This window comes from Lissotriton helveticus, chromosome 12, assembly GCF_964261635.1.
Source record: "Lissotriton helveticus chromosome 12, aLisHel1.1, whole genome shotgun sequence".
In the NCBI taxonomy this organism is placed as follows: Eukaryota; Metazoa; Chordata; class Amphibia; order Caudata; family Salamandridae; genus Lissotriton; species Lissotriton helveticus.
In genome coordinates this window covers 250,498,966-250,512,424 of record NC_136073.1, presented here as the reverse complement: position 1 = coordinate 250,512,424, position 13,459 = coordinate 250,498,966, and the positions used below count along the sequence as shown (strand labels likewise).

The window sequence follows — 13,459 nt, the reverse complement described above, 5'->3', positions numbered from 1 at the left end:
GAGATCTACTCTCCCTTTCGTTTCTTCTTCTGTTCTAAGAAAAAAATCATGCTGTTCTGAAGCATCTAATTCCTCTACAATTGGCAACAACGTAGTTAGGTTTAAAGTGTTGCACCTTTTTATGTGCACATGACTGGCTAACAATGTTAATTCGTAACCTGACAATCGAGCACTAGTTAAGTGCTGTGTCTTGGTTCTATTTAACAACGTGTCTACTGCATGTGGGACCATCACGACTAGTGTATTGTTCATTACTAGACCAGCAGACTGTCGAATAGAAACAGCTGCTGCCGCTGTGGCTCTTAAACAACTTGGCAACGCTCTAACTACTGGATCCAAAGTCGACGAAAAATATGCACATGGACGCTGTTTGTCCCCAAACAACTGAGTCAACACTGACAATGCACAACCTTCCTTCTCATGGACATACAATGTAAAGGGCTTACTGTAGTTGGGGGTACCCAACACAGGAGCCGAACATAATGCTGTGCGCAATTCAGAAAAACTTTTCTGACACTCTTCAGACCAGGGAATGGGATTGGGTGTATCTTTACACGTTAATGCCACCAAAGGTTTGGCTAATAACGAAAAATTTGGTATCCACTGTCTGCAATATGATGTAATACCCAAGAAAGCCCGCACTTCTCTCTGTGTTCTTGGCACACTCAATTTCGCTATTGCCTGACTTCTTTCTGCGGTCAGTTTCCTTCCCTCCTTCGATAAGAGATGACCTAAGTAGGTCACTTCTTGTCGACAATATTGCAATTTTGAGAGAGACACTTTGTGGTGCAAATCACACAAATGACGCAACAATGACAATGTGGCTTCTTTACAGATTTCCTCAGTATCTCCTGACTCAGTACATGCTTACCCACTCCACTACTTGCATCACTCAGTTTGCTCAATTAAACCCTGCTCCATCCTTCCTAATTCCTCAGGCTCCTTTTTTACCTTCCTTCATCCACATGACACCATCTTCTCTACCTATTTTACTTTATGAGAAAGATATGAGTTTTAGTTTAAAATAGCATCAAAAAGCACAAAGTGCCAAAAGTAGTAAATGGTTAAGTTAGACTGGGACCTAGGTGCAATTTGAGGCCAACCTCGGTGGACCTCGTGTCAGATATATCAAGTGTATTGGTCCTGGTAAAAGTCTGCATGTCAAAAAGTTAAAACATTTTTTAAGGCCAGCTTCAGATAGAGACGTCCATTTTTTGGAAGAAAAATCATCTCTGTATGGGCGTTGGTGAAACAGTAGTTGTTGCCATGGAACCAAATCCCAGATACCTGAAGCAGGTTGGCCTCATGTTGATGATCTGAATCTTTTGAGAATTCTTGCAGAAATTTCTTGAAGTGTCAACTCAGAAAGGGAGTTTGTTATTTTTGTACGAAGTGTTGAGATCTCTACAGGGAGTGAAGCTGAAATTCATTTAAACAATATGGACGTGCCAGTCGAATACTTACGTTGGCGGGTGCCACTGAAGCTCTGGAGGAATCTTTTCAAAAGTTTATAAATTCTTCTAGTGCCCAAACAGCCACAGGAATAAACCTCTAAGACCCTCAGGACCTCAGGGGAAGGCACTTGGAGACTCTCATGGTGTCAGGCAGAGATCAACAGTTAAGTTTAGTTCAGGCCCAGTTGCTACTGGTCAGCTGGGCATATCAGGAAACGGCCTGTTGTATCTTGTTGTGCCCCCATAGGCACATAGGTCAGCCAACTGATCCTTGGAGTCCACTTCTTGTCCTGCATATAAGAGGGAGCAGCTCTACTCCTTCAGAGCTCCTCTAAGGTCACAGACAGCAGATCCGGTCCTCTTCTGATCTTCCACGGGCCAAGACAGTTTTTTAAGGAGGGTGCCACATTTATGGTCAACACTAGCTAGTTAGTGGGGGTGACTCCTGGGTGGGGTAATGGTTGCTAGGCCCTGGCCTACCTACTTATTTTCAGCATGTCATGTTTGCTTTACTACAAACAGGACCAAAAGATGCCAGGGTAATTGCAAGATGGCAGAAGTATTCAGTCACATCAAATGTGGCCTCAGCTGAGGGTGAGTAGGGGAGTGTGCTATGGAAATGACTAGCGTCCTTCCACATCTAATACTAACATCTAGTTTGAAGCTAGTCCTGGACCCAGAACAAATTGAGGCAGAAGTCTAGTAAGATAAACCAGGTCCCTACAGCAACCAGGTATACATGTGATCTATACATGTGATCTGTACCCGTTTGATCCCTTTCTGTGGGGCATCATGTTTAAATGTGCCTCAGACAGGTATTTCAGGCAGGTTTTGACACTTTTGTGACAGCAGAAAGAGCAGCAGCCCTCGCATTTAATGTCCAGCTGAGCTCAGAGGAGTCATAGCTGCCCATTCAGGTCAACCTATCTATCAAAGTGGTCTTTTTTGCGGCTCCTGGAAGATATTTCATACCTCATTATTAAGGGTTAAGTGCCGGCTGACCTTTTCCTGGAAACCTAATGCAAATTAGACTCCAGGAGCTTCAGGCAAGGTAAATATAACTTTCTAAAAGTTACTTTTCCTTAATACTTAAAAATCAAACTTCATAATTCAATTGGATTTTTTTATAACTATTAAAAATAGTGGTTTCATTTATATCCCTTACTGGTCCCAAGAGAGTAGGCAGGACAGCAGCAACACGTGTTGCCAGTTCTGCCATGGAATTGTTGCCATTGCTTTTCTTTAAACAATAGGTATTTGCTCTGCTCCTTCTTATTCTGTATTTGTGTTGTATTAGTGAAACTTGACCAGTGTATTAATTTACAAAGAGTCAAAACATCACAATTATTAGTGTTTTATTCTTAATATGCTGCCTTAAGTAGGGCCACTGGAATTACACAATTCTGTGGCTGCAGCATAATCAAGCATAATTATGGATTTGCCATATGGGTCACATAATCTATTATCTGCTGCAGAATTTGCACATTTTCCCAAAACAAAATATTGTTTCTTGCTCAAATAGATCAAACGTTACAAAACTGCAGCAACATATGCTGTTGCACAGTGGAAGGCCCTTTGCAAATGTAGACTGGCCACCTTTCAGTTGGCTTTTGCTGTAGTTCGGTGTTAAAGTGGCACTTAAGAGGTGTAACCTTTTCCAGGACTGTGCTAATGTGTAAAAATCGTAAAGTAATACTATCTCAAAATGTGCCCCATTATGCTGAGTAATTTGGCTTTTTTTGCCGCATAATTCAGTCGAGTGGCCCTGGCCGTAAGTTAGGGATAACATCACAGCAGAAAGAAAATATAACAAACCACTACTAAGATATCCTTATTGTATGCCTATTTCACTTACCTTCCTCACAATGGCAAATTCCTTTACACTGTTTCTGCCATAAAAAGTTTAATCTCTTAATTAGTGTTTGATGGGAGCTTGTAGTCTCCATATAGTGGGGGTGTCTCGGGTACCCTTCTGTTTATGCATGCACAATAATAGCAGCTATTCCCCATGATCTCGCCCAAGTCACCAGGCACTTAAAATACTTCAATGAATTTGGTATTATAGAATAAAAGTTGCACAGTATTTTGATTGCGAGCCTGCAGGCCTATGTGATTTTTTTTTTCACACCTGGAGAAATGTGCATGTGCTGCACTACCTGCTCTGAATAAAACTTTTGCTGGACTTGGAATCTAAAATCCTGTTCAAACACCATTTGCGCTTAATATTACATGTATTACGAGACCATGCCTGCGTAAATGTTTATCAAGAGTACATTTATGATGATTGTTACCTGGTGGGTTCAAGAACGTTTTATATGCTTTTCCTTCTACTCTGCTGAATCTGAAGACGTTAAAAAAATTGTTTGGGGTTTGCAGTGATTCTCGTAGCTTCAATACAGGGATTTTAATCCCCTCGATGACTGCAGGCAGATTCTGAGGAAAGTTAAACTCTCAACAAAGTTCTTCTATGCTATCAAATGGAAGAGCCTTAAGTTAGGTGTACCTAACATGGCTGCAACCGTTACTGGGGAGGAAGCTTTCCTGTCATAGTTCACCAGTGTCAAAATCCTAAAATTCTCCTTCTTAAATATATTATTAAACAATCCAATTCATAAACATTTCTCGTAGGATCTAAAAAGGAAATGTCCATCTTACAGGATGCTTGCACCTTCAAGTGAATTTAATATGGGGTGAATGATGCATATCTTGAGCTAGTGAGCAAATGTGATCTTAGGTTCTTGGCCTGAAAGGTGGCATTCCTGATAAAAATAATATCTAATAGGAGTTTAAGCAAGATACATGCATAACCAACTGATTGGCCAATTACAGCATTTAATAGAGACCAAGGGGCAGATGTATCAAAGCAATTTTTAGTCGCAAACGCTGACATTCGCACAAAAGCAGCGTTTGTGACTAAAAATTCGCTAAACGGTATGTATGAAGGAAATTGCATAGCAAAATAAAGGAATCGCAACATTTGCGATTCCTTAATTTTTTGTAAGCATTTAAGGAATTGCAAATTGCGATTCCTTAAATGCTATGCATCAAGCATTCAGTATTGCGATTTCTCCTCAAGAAATCGCAAATTACCACCAACTTCAAGTTAGTGGTAATTTGCGATTTCTTTCACAAATGCAGTTTTTGGCATTAGTGAAGGTGCCATATGGTGCACATACATGCCCTTAGGGCATGTATGTGCGCCATATGCGCACACATGTACATTTCAGGGGTGCATCAGGGTGTCCTTATGACAGCCTTGCACCCTTGAAAATATTCTCAATTTGCGATTCTCAAATTGCGAATCACAAATTGAGTATAACTTCACATTCATTCCTATGAGCCTCCTGGCCCATAGAAATGAATGGGAAATTATTTCTTAATTGCGATTAGCAATTTTCTAATCGCAATTAAGGAATTTTAAGAAATCGCTAAAAAATTGCGTTTTTTTTTATATACATACCATTTTGCAATTCTCAAATAGCGATTCTCCAAAAATCGCTATTTGAGAATTGCAAATAGGTATTTTGATACATCTGCCCCCAAGTGATACTAAGAACACACCCTACTTTACTGCTAACAGTTGTCTCTGAATTTCACTTACATGATCCTTTCAGTTCACTGATTCTTTCCAAACTGGTCAACTCTGGCAGAGGAGCAAGCTCTGCATTCTTTTGATGTGAGTGGAACTTGAAGGTATTACTTATAATAAAATAGGAATTTAAGACATTTACACCATCTGATAGTGTCTGTTCCCACATCGGTCTAACAAACTCAGACTGCAACAAATATACACCCAAATGGATTTTTCTTTTTGTCTGTAAAGTTGGGCAATTAGAAAGTGCGTAGGGCTGTCCAGTTTGTTCTGGGAGAACATTTGTATAAAGAAGGGCAGTGTTGTTAGTCATGTTTTGTAATATTTTGTTTTAAGCAGAGCCGGCCTTGGACATGGGCGAGCTGAGCCCAGACCACCAATATTCCGAGGGGCGCAGCAGGGAGCTGCCTGACTTAATGTCATGCAAACAGCAGCTGGTCCATCCCACTTGGTCTCAATCGAGACTCGTTAAAGACTTTGTAATCAGCTCTTAATGTACCTCAGCATATTGTTAGCACCCCATCAACCCCCTGCTCTCCCAGCTTCCTTACACCTCCTGCCATTACACTGCAACGGCCCCCTCCCCCACAAAAAACACCAAATTTAATTTGCGTCCAGGGCGCTGTCCCCGTCAATCCAATTTAGGGCTGTCCATGGTTGTAAGACATATGAACAACAAGCGCGGACGTATGGTAGTATTGCAATTTTATTTTATGGGTGGTATGTAGTTTAACCCCTTGCGCGGTAGCGGTTTTCCCGCTGTGCGCTGGATTTTTCAAAAACCCGCGTTACATGACGAGCTCAGCTCGTCATCAGCACACGAGCGCCGTAGCTGATGACGAGCTGAGCTCGTCATCAGCATCGAAGGGGTTAATGCACTCCTCTCATGCATGTGGTATTTACGTTTAGGAAGTTCATTTAATTGATACTCTGGTGTCTGATCCAGAGCATGACACTGTAGTAGGGGCTACCAATTCAGGGTATTATTTTTGGGGTTTTCATCTTTATTGCATTTTTCATAGAAGTCACTGTTTTGCTGGCACTGGAGAATATGAGCCTGCCAGAAGGATGGATGTATTCTGTTCCTTTTTAGCAAAGCCTTTGATACTGGCTAGACAATTAGTCTCATATTGCTGGCTAGTTGAATTACAATTGACAAAAACATTTTGTAAAGCATGTTATTAGGTTATTCTATCCAGTATGATCTCCATGTGGTTGTTGGATTACAATAAAACATCAGGCTGAGTTTGATTTAGCCTCATGATCTTCAATGTTTCTTAACTTCACCAAATCGAAATGTATGAATATCTATAAGAACTGGAAGACTGGATGACTCTACAATCAGTGCGATATCAAGGGGAATGTTGACAAACCACACTAAATACTATTGCCCAAGCTGTGTACAGAGTTCTCTTCACAAAGCATAATGAACTGGCTTGGCCCAGCCAGGTGCAATCCATTATTTCATGAGTGTATACAAGGAAGTTAAACGTTAGGTGTTTAATTTAACTTAACGCAGTCTTCCACTGTAAATATTATGGAGATTGGAAAAGCAGACCTAGTTGGATGAATGTTGAGATACATTGTTGGGGGTATACAAGACATTAAGGAAATATAGTGTTGTGTGTCGATTTAGATACCCGTATATAGGTTTCCCGATTTATGCCCTTATATAGGCACAATTCTCATTGCCCCTATTTTGGCATAGAAACCAACCTTTATTTAGGCAATACCCATGCTAACCAAATACAGGCCTGGTCACCTACATCCGTCCATCCACATCACAACGAGTTCTTGGAAAACCAGACTCTTAAGCCTTTAGGACTTCCCCTGCTTAGATAAATGATTTCTCCAAGAACTCATTTATTATTCCTTAGGGGTTCATTCATGACGTTCCTCTGCCCGACTTTTACGTCAGTACTGGCATTCCTAAACACCTTCAAGGTATAAATATACCTTCACTTACCATGGCAAACCACTGCTCGGCTACACAGCTCGCCATGGCAAGTTCAGAAGGAAATCGAGTCCCCGCCAGACGCACTGACCAGACGGTGTTATCCTCCTCGCAGAGAATCCAGCTCCAGTGTTTCTGACTCCCTTCGCGGGGTGTTGGAGATCGAGACCCGGAAAGAGATTCCAACCTCTCTCATTCTAAGGTATGGAGCAGATTAGAACATAGAGGGACTTCGGGCAAATACTAACTATCGCTAAACTAGACTATAGAAAACAGCACCTACTTCTTACCTCGTACTACACTTAGGTTAGGTACACTGGGGTAGAACTATCTAGAAGCACCTGACGAGTATACACATTTTAGCCTGTGTTGTTTATGTATGTATTTTATGAATATATGTCATAGCTACAAACCATTCTATTGCAGTATTATCCTGTCTTACTGCTGACGCTGTACGTATTATACTTCGCCTTCCGTATTACGATTTTAGCAGCTCATATCTCTTGCACGAGAAATAAGACTGTTCAATAAACCCTTTTTATTGAAACGCCCGTCTACCTATTTCTGTGTAACTCTGTAGAAACAAAGCATGCACGATTGACTGAGTGAAACTGTTATCTATTGTTTCCACAATTCTCAGAGAACTGTTCAGATTCTAAGGGAAACAAAGTTGTCATGTTTATGAGGTTGTCAGAGTCTAATCCCTTCTTGTTCATTCTAGAAGTTTCTAGTGACCTCTGAGCTAGCTTGCACACATAAGTAATTAAGTTTAATGTACTCGATAGAGACATACTGCCCTTAGTCCTATGTCAAAACTATAGTGTATATTATTCCAATGCGCAGAGTCTATAAGGGGTATAGGAACTACACTACAATAGGGGAGACCACATTTTTTTTGTGTATTCAGGCTCGAGGCACACACATTAACTAGCCTGTGTGTGTTTATTGGATCAATGATTTTAAAGTTATTCCTTTTGTTTTGTGCCCACGGTTTAAAGACAACCTCAGTTGCTTCTCTGTTTTTGCTCTGCAGAGTAAAACTATGTCTGCTTCACCTGACAGCCCCCTGACCACCCACGTACTGAACACTGCATCAGGCACTCCTGCAAAAGGTCTTCGATTGCAGCTGTCCCAGTTGGATAACCCAACGCAGAGATGGGTTGAACTTACTACCAGGTATGCAGTAAATTGTTTCTTATGCTGGGAGGAGTGTCTGCATTCAGACACTTTATAATGGAATGCATTTTCAGCGAATTCACGGTTTTCTTCTTTAACCTGTGTTAACGCGGGATTACTGGTTACTAGTTACCTTACCAGATCCCAAACCAAGTCGACTGGATCGTTGGTACCTGTCATTGAGTAAAAGGTAATCTAACAATAGGTCAATCAATTAAGAACTTACATCACTCTAAATGACCACTGACCAAGATTAAGTTTCAAAGATTTAATATAAAGTCAAAGATAACTGAAGATACAAACTTCTCAAGATGAGATTCAAAAGGTAAACTGGTATCACTATGAACATGAATTCTTTGAATAGTCTAAGTCTACAAAACAGAATAATGAGTACAAGTTCAAAAATCATGAGCGTTGCCAAAATGGATACAAGTTGCAACCTCAAAGTCATTACAGAAAAGAAAATTCAAGTTAGTCTGTCCCTACACTACACTAAATGACATCCCTACTTAACAAGATCTTTACCCCTCTAGGTGTCAGCCGTGGTGACTTCCTAAGAAGATCACGCACTTCTCTTTGTCTCTTCTCTGATAATGGGTCTCTCCTGATCAGTCTATCTGCCTACCCATCCGCTTCCTTAGGCTCCCAAAATCATCTGCTCTACTCTCCTCCCGGGTCGCTTTCCCTAATACCAAATCACATTTCCGATAGGAACGCCCCTTGGGACGCCCCTCACGTGGTACACCTTTGCGCGGTAAACTCCATGATGGTACTCTTCAAGACCCTCGTTAAAGTTGACCTTGGTTCCCAGGCTTCTTCTTCAGTGCGCCGATACCCCCTGAAATTCCTGAAGACTCCTACAGGCCTGCGCCAAGCGCCACTGAACAAGGCTCTATTCATTTCGACTGATTAGGACCCCTCGCACCTGCATACAGGCCGTCCTACAGTGGGCCTCAAATTCCGGGCTCCACCATATCTATAGGTCGTAAAGCAAATGCAAAGCTCTGTACTTGGCACCTCTCGGCTTCTCCTCTAACGAGCACATTGCACATCAAAGGAACAACATTATCAGTTCGGGCCTACTTGATTTACATGAAGCGGGTCCCTGCATTCTGGAAACCTTTAACTTGATTTAAACAGCATTCTTAACTAACATATATTTCTTAAGGCAACACATCTGTAAAGCATATATTTCAATACTACATTCGATAATACATTTTGGAAGAACCACGTTAACCCCACCTCACATTATTTTAGCAGCACGTTTAGATTTTCTGTGAATTGCCATGAGGCCTACACAATATACTGGATTGCAAGTTTCCACTTAACTCTTACATGATTCCTTTAACATGAGAACGTGAGGCTTTCATATTCATTCCAACATTTCTACATTAATCTCACACAGTTATGATTATTGTTACTCTACTTAAACATTCTATACATTTCACTACTGAATATAAGACACTCTGGTGCAAGGTATATGTTAACTAACTACGTGCTTGTAAATATGATGCACTTATACATTTTTTCTCAGACTAGTGCTCTCTCAGTCCCCCCTTTGATGACCTTCAGGGGTCATCACCATCAAAACACCATCACAAAATGTAGGACTCTTCAAAGTGAGGTCGTGGCAGTACCACTTCTTTTCATTGTCTCTAATGCCTTCAGACTCTTATATTGCGTATCCTGCATCGCTGTCAACCTTTTCTCCTGTTCTCTCATAGATCTCTGCAACCTGTTTGCTCTATACCACTGATACAAACGCACCAATCCCCACAAAGTGATTACACAAATCACAATTATGATGATGGGTTTCAGTATGTACCAAACGATACCCTTTCCTAGGTTGGCAAACCAACCTCCAACTTTACCCATTCCATGACCTACTTTTTCCCACACGTTTATCTTTGTCAGATCCTCAATTTCGTGGTGTATGGCAGTGATCTTTCGTATATACTTCTCTAGAGGTTTTGAATTGTCTGGAATGTAAGTGCAACATTCCTGGACCTTCAAAGCCTTACAGACTCCGCCCTCTTTGGCTAACAGAACGTCTAGAGCAAGTCGGTTCTGAAGAACCATTGCCCTTATCGATTGCATCTCACCCTCCACCAGCATTAACGATCTAGCAGTACTGGCAGATAACCTATCTACGACTGTAGCCAATCTCCTAATTTTGATGTCATTCAGTATCACTCCTAGGATAGGAAATGCAGCACCGAATACATCTCCAATTACTTCTGCTGCACCTAGCCCTCTCTTCCCTCTAGTTGGTATTCCTTTCTTTGTCGTTTCTAAATTCTCAACATGATATATTTTAGGGAAGACAATTGCTAGATAGCATGATCCGTACCAATTATCTGGTAGCTTCACATAGGCATTTCTTCCACATACAAAATATACATTTGGAATTGCTTGCATCTCTTTCAGAAAATCCTTGGAGTAGTACTCCAATTGAAAAGCATGCTCACAACTGACTTGACCTACATACAGATTCTCATAATAGGAGTAACTCCTGTGAATGCACAGTTTCCCCCATTTCTCCTTGTCTAAAGCAATTGGGCCAAAGCTACCCTTCCTTTGATGTATCCTTTCCTCCTTGGTCCAATCCGTTTCCCATTGTCCTGAGGCCTTTAGAATCTTCTGCCTCCTGTATCTAGTATCTACCTGCCCTATAAACTTTTTCTCGATTTCTGACACTTGACAAGTCAGATTATTTCTTCGGGCATGTGAAGTATCTAACGTTTTCCATGGAATGAACCATTTGTGTAATCTGTCTTCGCTCTTGTAATAGTCCCACTTGTTCAGATGCTTGTAATTTGGGACCTCTGGCAATGTCGAATCAAAGTTCGAGAAATAATACTCGAACCCCTCTCGTCCATAGAATATGCTCAACAATAAACTACATGTAATTCCATATGTCAATGGAAGATGATGGTATCTGATACCCTCCTCTACCGAAGCTGGTAATTGCATACAAACGTAGCAATTCTTCGCCTCCATGACATCAATGTACTCATAAAGCAATTTGGCATAAGCATTTGACCTGAAATTTCCCTGTGACTCGTCTGTGTGTAACCTTTTTATTTCTGCATCTAACAACGCTTTGTCTTTATCATTGATGTTTCCCTTATAATTAACAGTAGTAGTTCTCGGTGTTGACACTCCCTTGACTTCCCTGACTGCAGTTGCATCCCTCTCGTGTCCCACTATGTATGAGACAGTAACCACTAAAACTATCAGGGAAATCTCTACTCCTAACAGTGTGCCAACTATACATTTTGCCCTGCGGTTCGGGTTGCCAGCCTCCATGTTCTCAAACAGTGTAGCTCTTGACGTTCTTCCAGCATTCACTTCTCCTTCTCTCTGAACAAAGTCTTTCTTTAAAACAATGTCTCTCTCTTTGGACTCTGAGAGGCTGACAATTTTCTCCGCAAAACAGTTTAAAGTCCTGTAGAAAACAGACAACCCTAGCCCTTCTCCATCCGCTAAAAGGAAACCCCTACCATTTTTTCTTCTTCCACTCGGCGCTAGGTTATCTTGCAGTAATTTTAATAATGTCCTTTCAAAAAGTCTTTTTGCAACAAAGTGTTAGTCCAAAACAATGAGCGCTCCAAGAACTTCCACTACTCGCTCAAGCATTTCTAACCGAAGGAGAGTCCCCTCCAGTATTGGATATCGTGAACAGCAAACTGGAAAATCAACTGTCTCTAAAATCAATTTTCTTATCCCGCTCAGGAGAGGAGGGTAGACGATGTTGAGTGTCAGCAACCTTTCGGCCTCCACCCCCGGTAGCAGGAACAGTATTTGCACTGTGATGATCGGATCAGTTCTGATCAGGTTCACTTCCCTGACCCTCCCGGTTCTGTGTCCCCCGGACATCTGCAACGAGGTAGGTCCAATCAGGAGTAGAGTATCTTCTACTAGGCACTCGCACCCTCCTTGATCTTCTAGGATCTTCCTGGCCTTGATCCTGGGAATCTTCTTCTGGATCCGAGTCTTCGGATATAGGAGCAAGAGTTTCTTCCTGAGCTGACCTTAAACTTAGCCTCCTTCTTCTTTCCGGCCAAGTGGCAGCTCCAAGCCTTATTCTCCTATTTCTCGTCCTCACACTCTGTTCTTGATCGCTCTGGTACTGATCTGTGTCTGAATCATATTCACTGCTACTCTCTCCTTCAATTGCGTCTTCAGTCTCACTGCCGTCCTGTCTTCGCTCTTCGTCTGGATCCGATGCGTTCCCAACTTCTTCCGACACCCCCTCAGCTGATCCGATCCCCTCTTGTGACTCTTCTTCCACTTCCGGACTTTCGTCAGGGATAGGAGCTGTTTCTTCTAGAGGTGCTGGAACTCTTCGACTATGGGATGCATGGATCCAATTTGGCAGCCCCCCGCACTTCACCGCGGTGTTCGTGATCAGGATTACCTGAAAGGGTCCACGCCAGCGAACATCTAGGCAGTTCTTCCGGACGTGCTTCTTGACCAACACCCAAACTCCTGGGTTCAGGTCATGACACAGATTCCTTGATGCTGGAACTTCAGCCGCCTGTACCTGAAGGGACACAGAATGGATGGCGTCAGACAGTCCCTTACAATAATCCAAAATCAGATCATCTGTAATATTCAATAGGGCAGCAGTTGGAACTGTGGGAAGTCTCATGGCCCTCCCCATCAGAATCTCGTGTGCAGAGAGACCTGTCCTCCTGTCAGGTGTGCTGCACATGCTCATGAGCACTAAAGGAAGAGCATCTGGCCAACTCAAAGATGTGAATGCCACTACTTTAGCCAATCTATTCTTCAGAGTGCCGTTCACTTGTTCCACAATTCCTGAGGCTTCTGGTCGATAACTACAATGCAGTTTTTGATCGATCTTTAATGTGGAGCACAACATCTTCACTATTTCGCTGTTAAAATGTTTTCCTCTGTCCGATTCCAGAGAGGCAGGCACCCCGAAGCGCGGTATCAACTCTCTGAGCAACAATTTAGCTACTGTGAGTGTATCGCACCTACGTGTAGGGTACGCTTCAACCCATCTGGAAAATATACATACAACCACCAGCACATACCTAAGGCGGTTAACTCTTGGCATTTCAATAAAGTCTAATTGCATTCTATTGAAAGGCCCCCCTGACCTCCCAATGTGACTCAGTGTGACTGGTGTCCTTTTGCCTATGTTTAGTTGTTGACAGGTAACACATCGCTTGCATACTGATTCTGCTGCTATTCTAAATTTAGGGCAATACCAAGTCTGCCTAAATACTCTCATCATAGCGTCTCTTCCTAGGTGTA

At 42.0% G+C, this 13,459-nt stretch overlaps 1 protein-coding gene across 2 annotated transcripts in view; it reads left to right on the top strand.

Moving 5' to 3' along the window:
• The window catches only part of LOC144797610 (EP-cadherin-like), a 536,417-nt gene that overhangs the window by 426,333 nt on the left and 96,625 nt on the right, over nucleotides 1-13,459 (top strand). For both annotated transcript variants that reach the window (XR_013603428.1, XM_078668300.1), the window contains one exon: nucleotides 8,034-8,176. Coding sequence is in view for 1 of the 2 variants with exons in the window: in XM_078668300.1 (XP_078524426.1) it covers nucleotides 8,034-8,176 (143 nt within the window). In the remaining variant the exon portion in view is untranslated. The remainder of the gene's footprint in view (nucleotides 1-8,033; nucleotides 8,177-13,459) is intronic.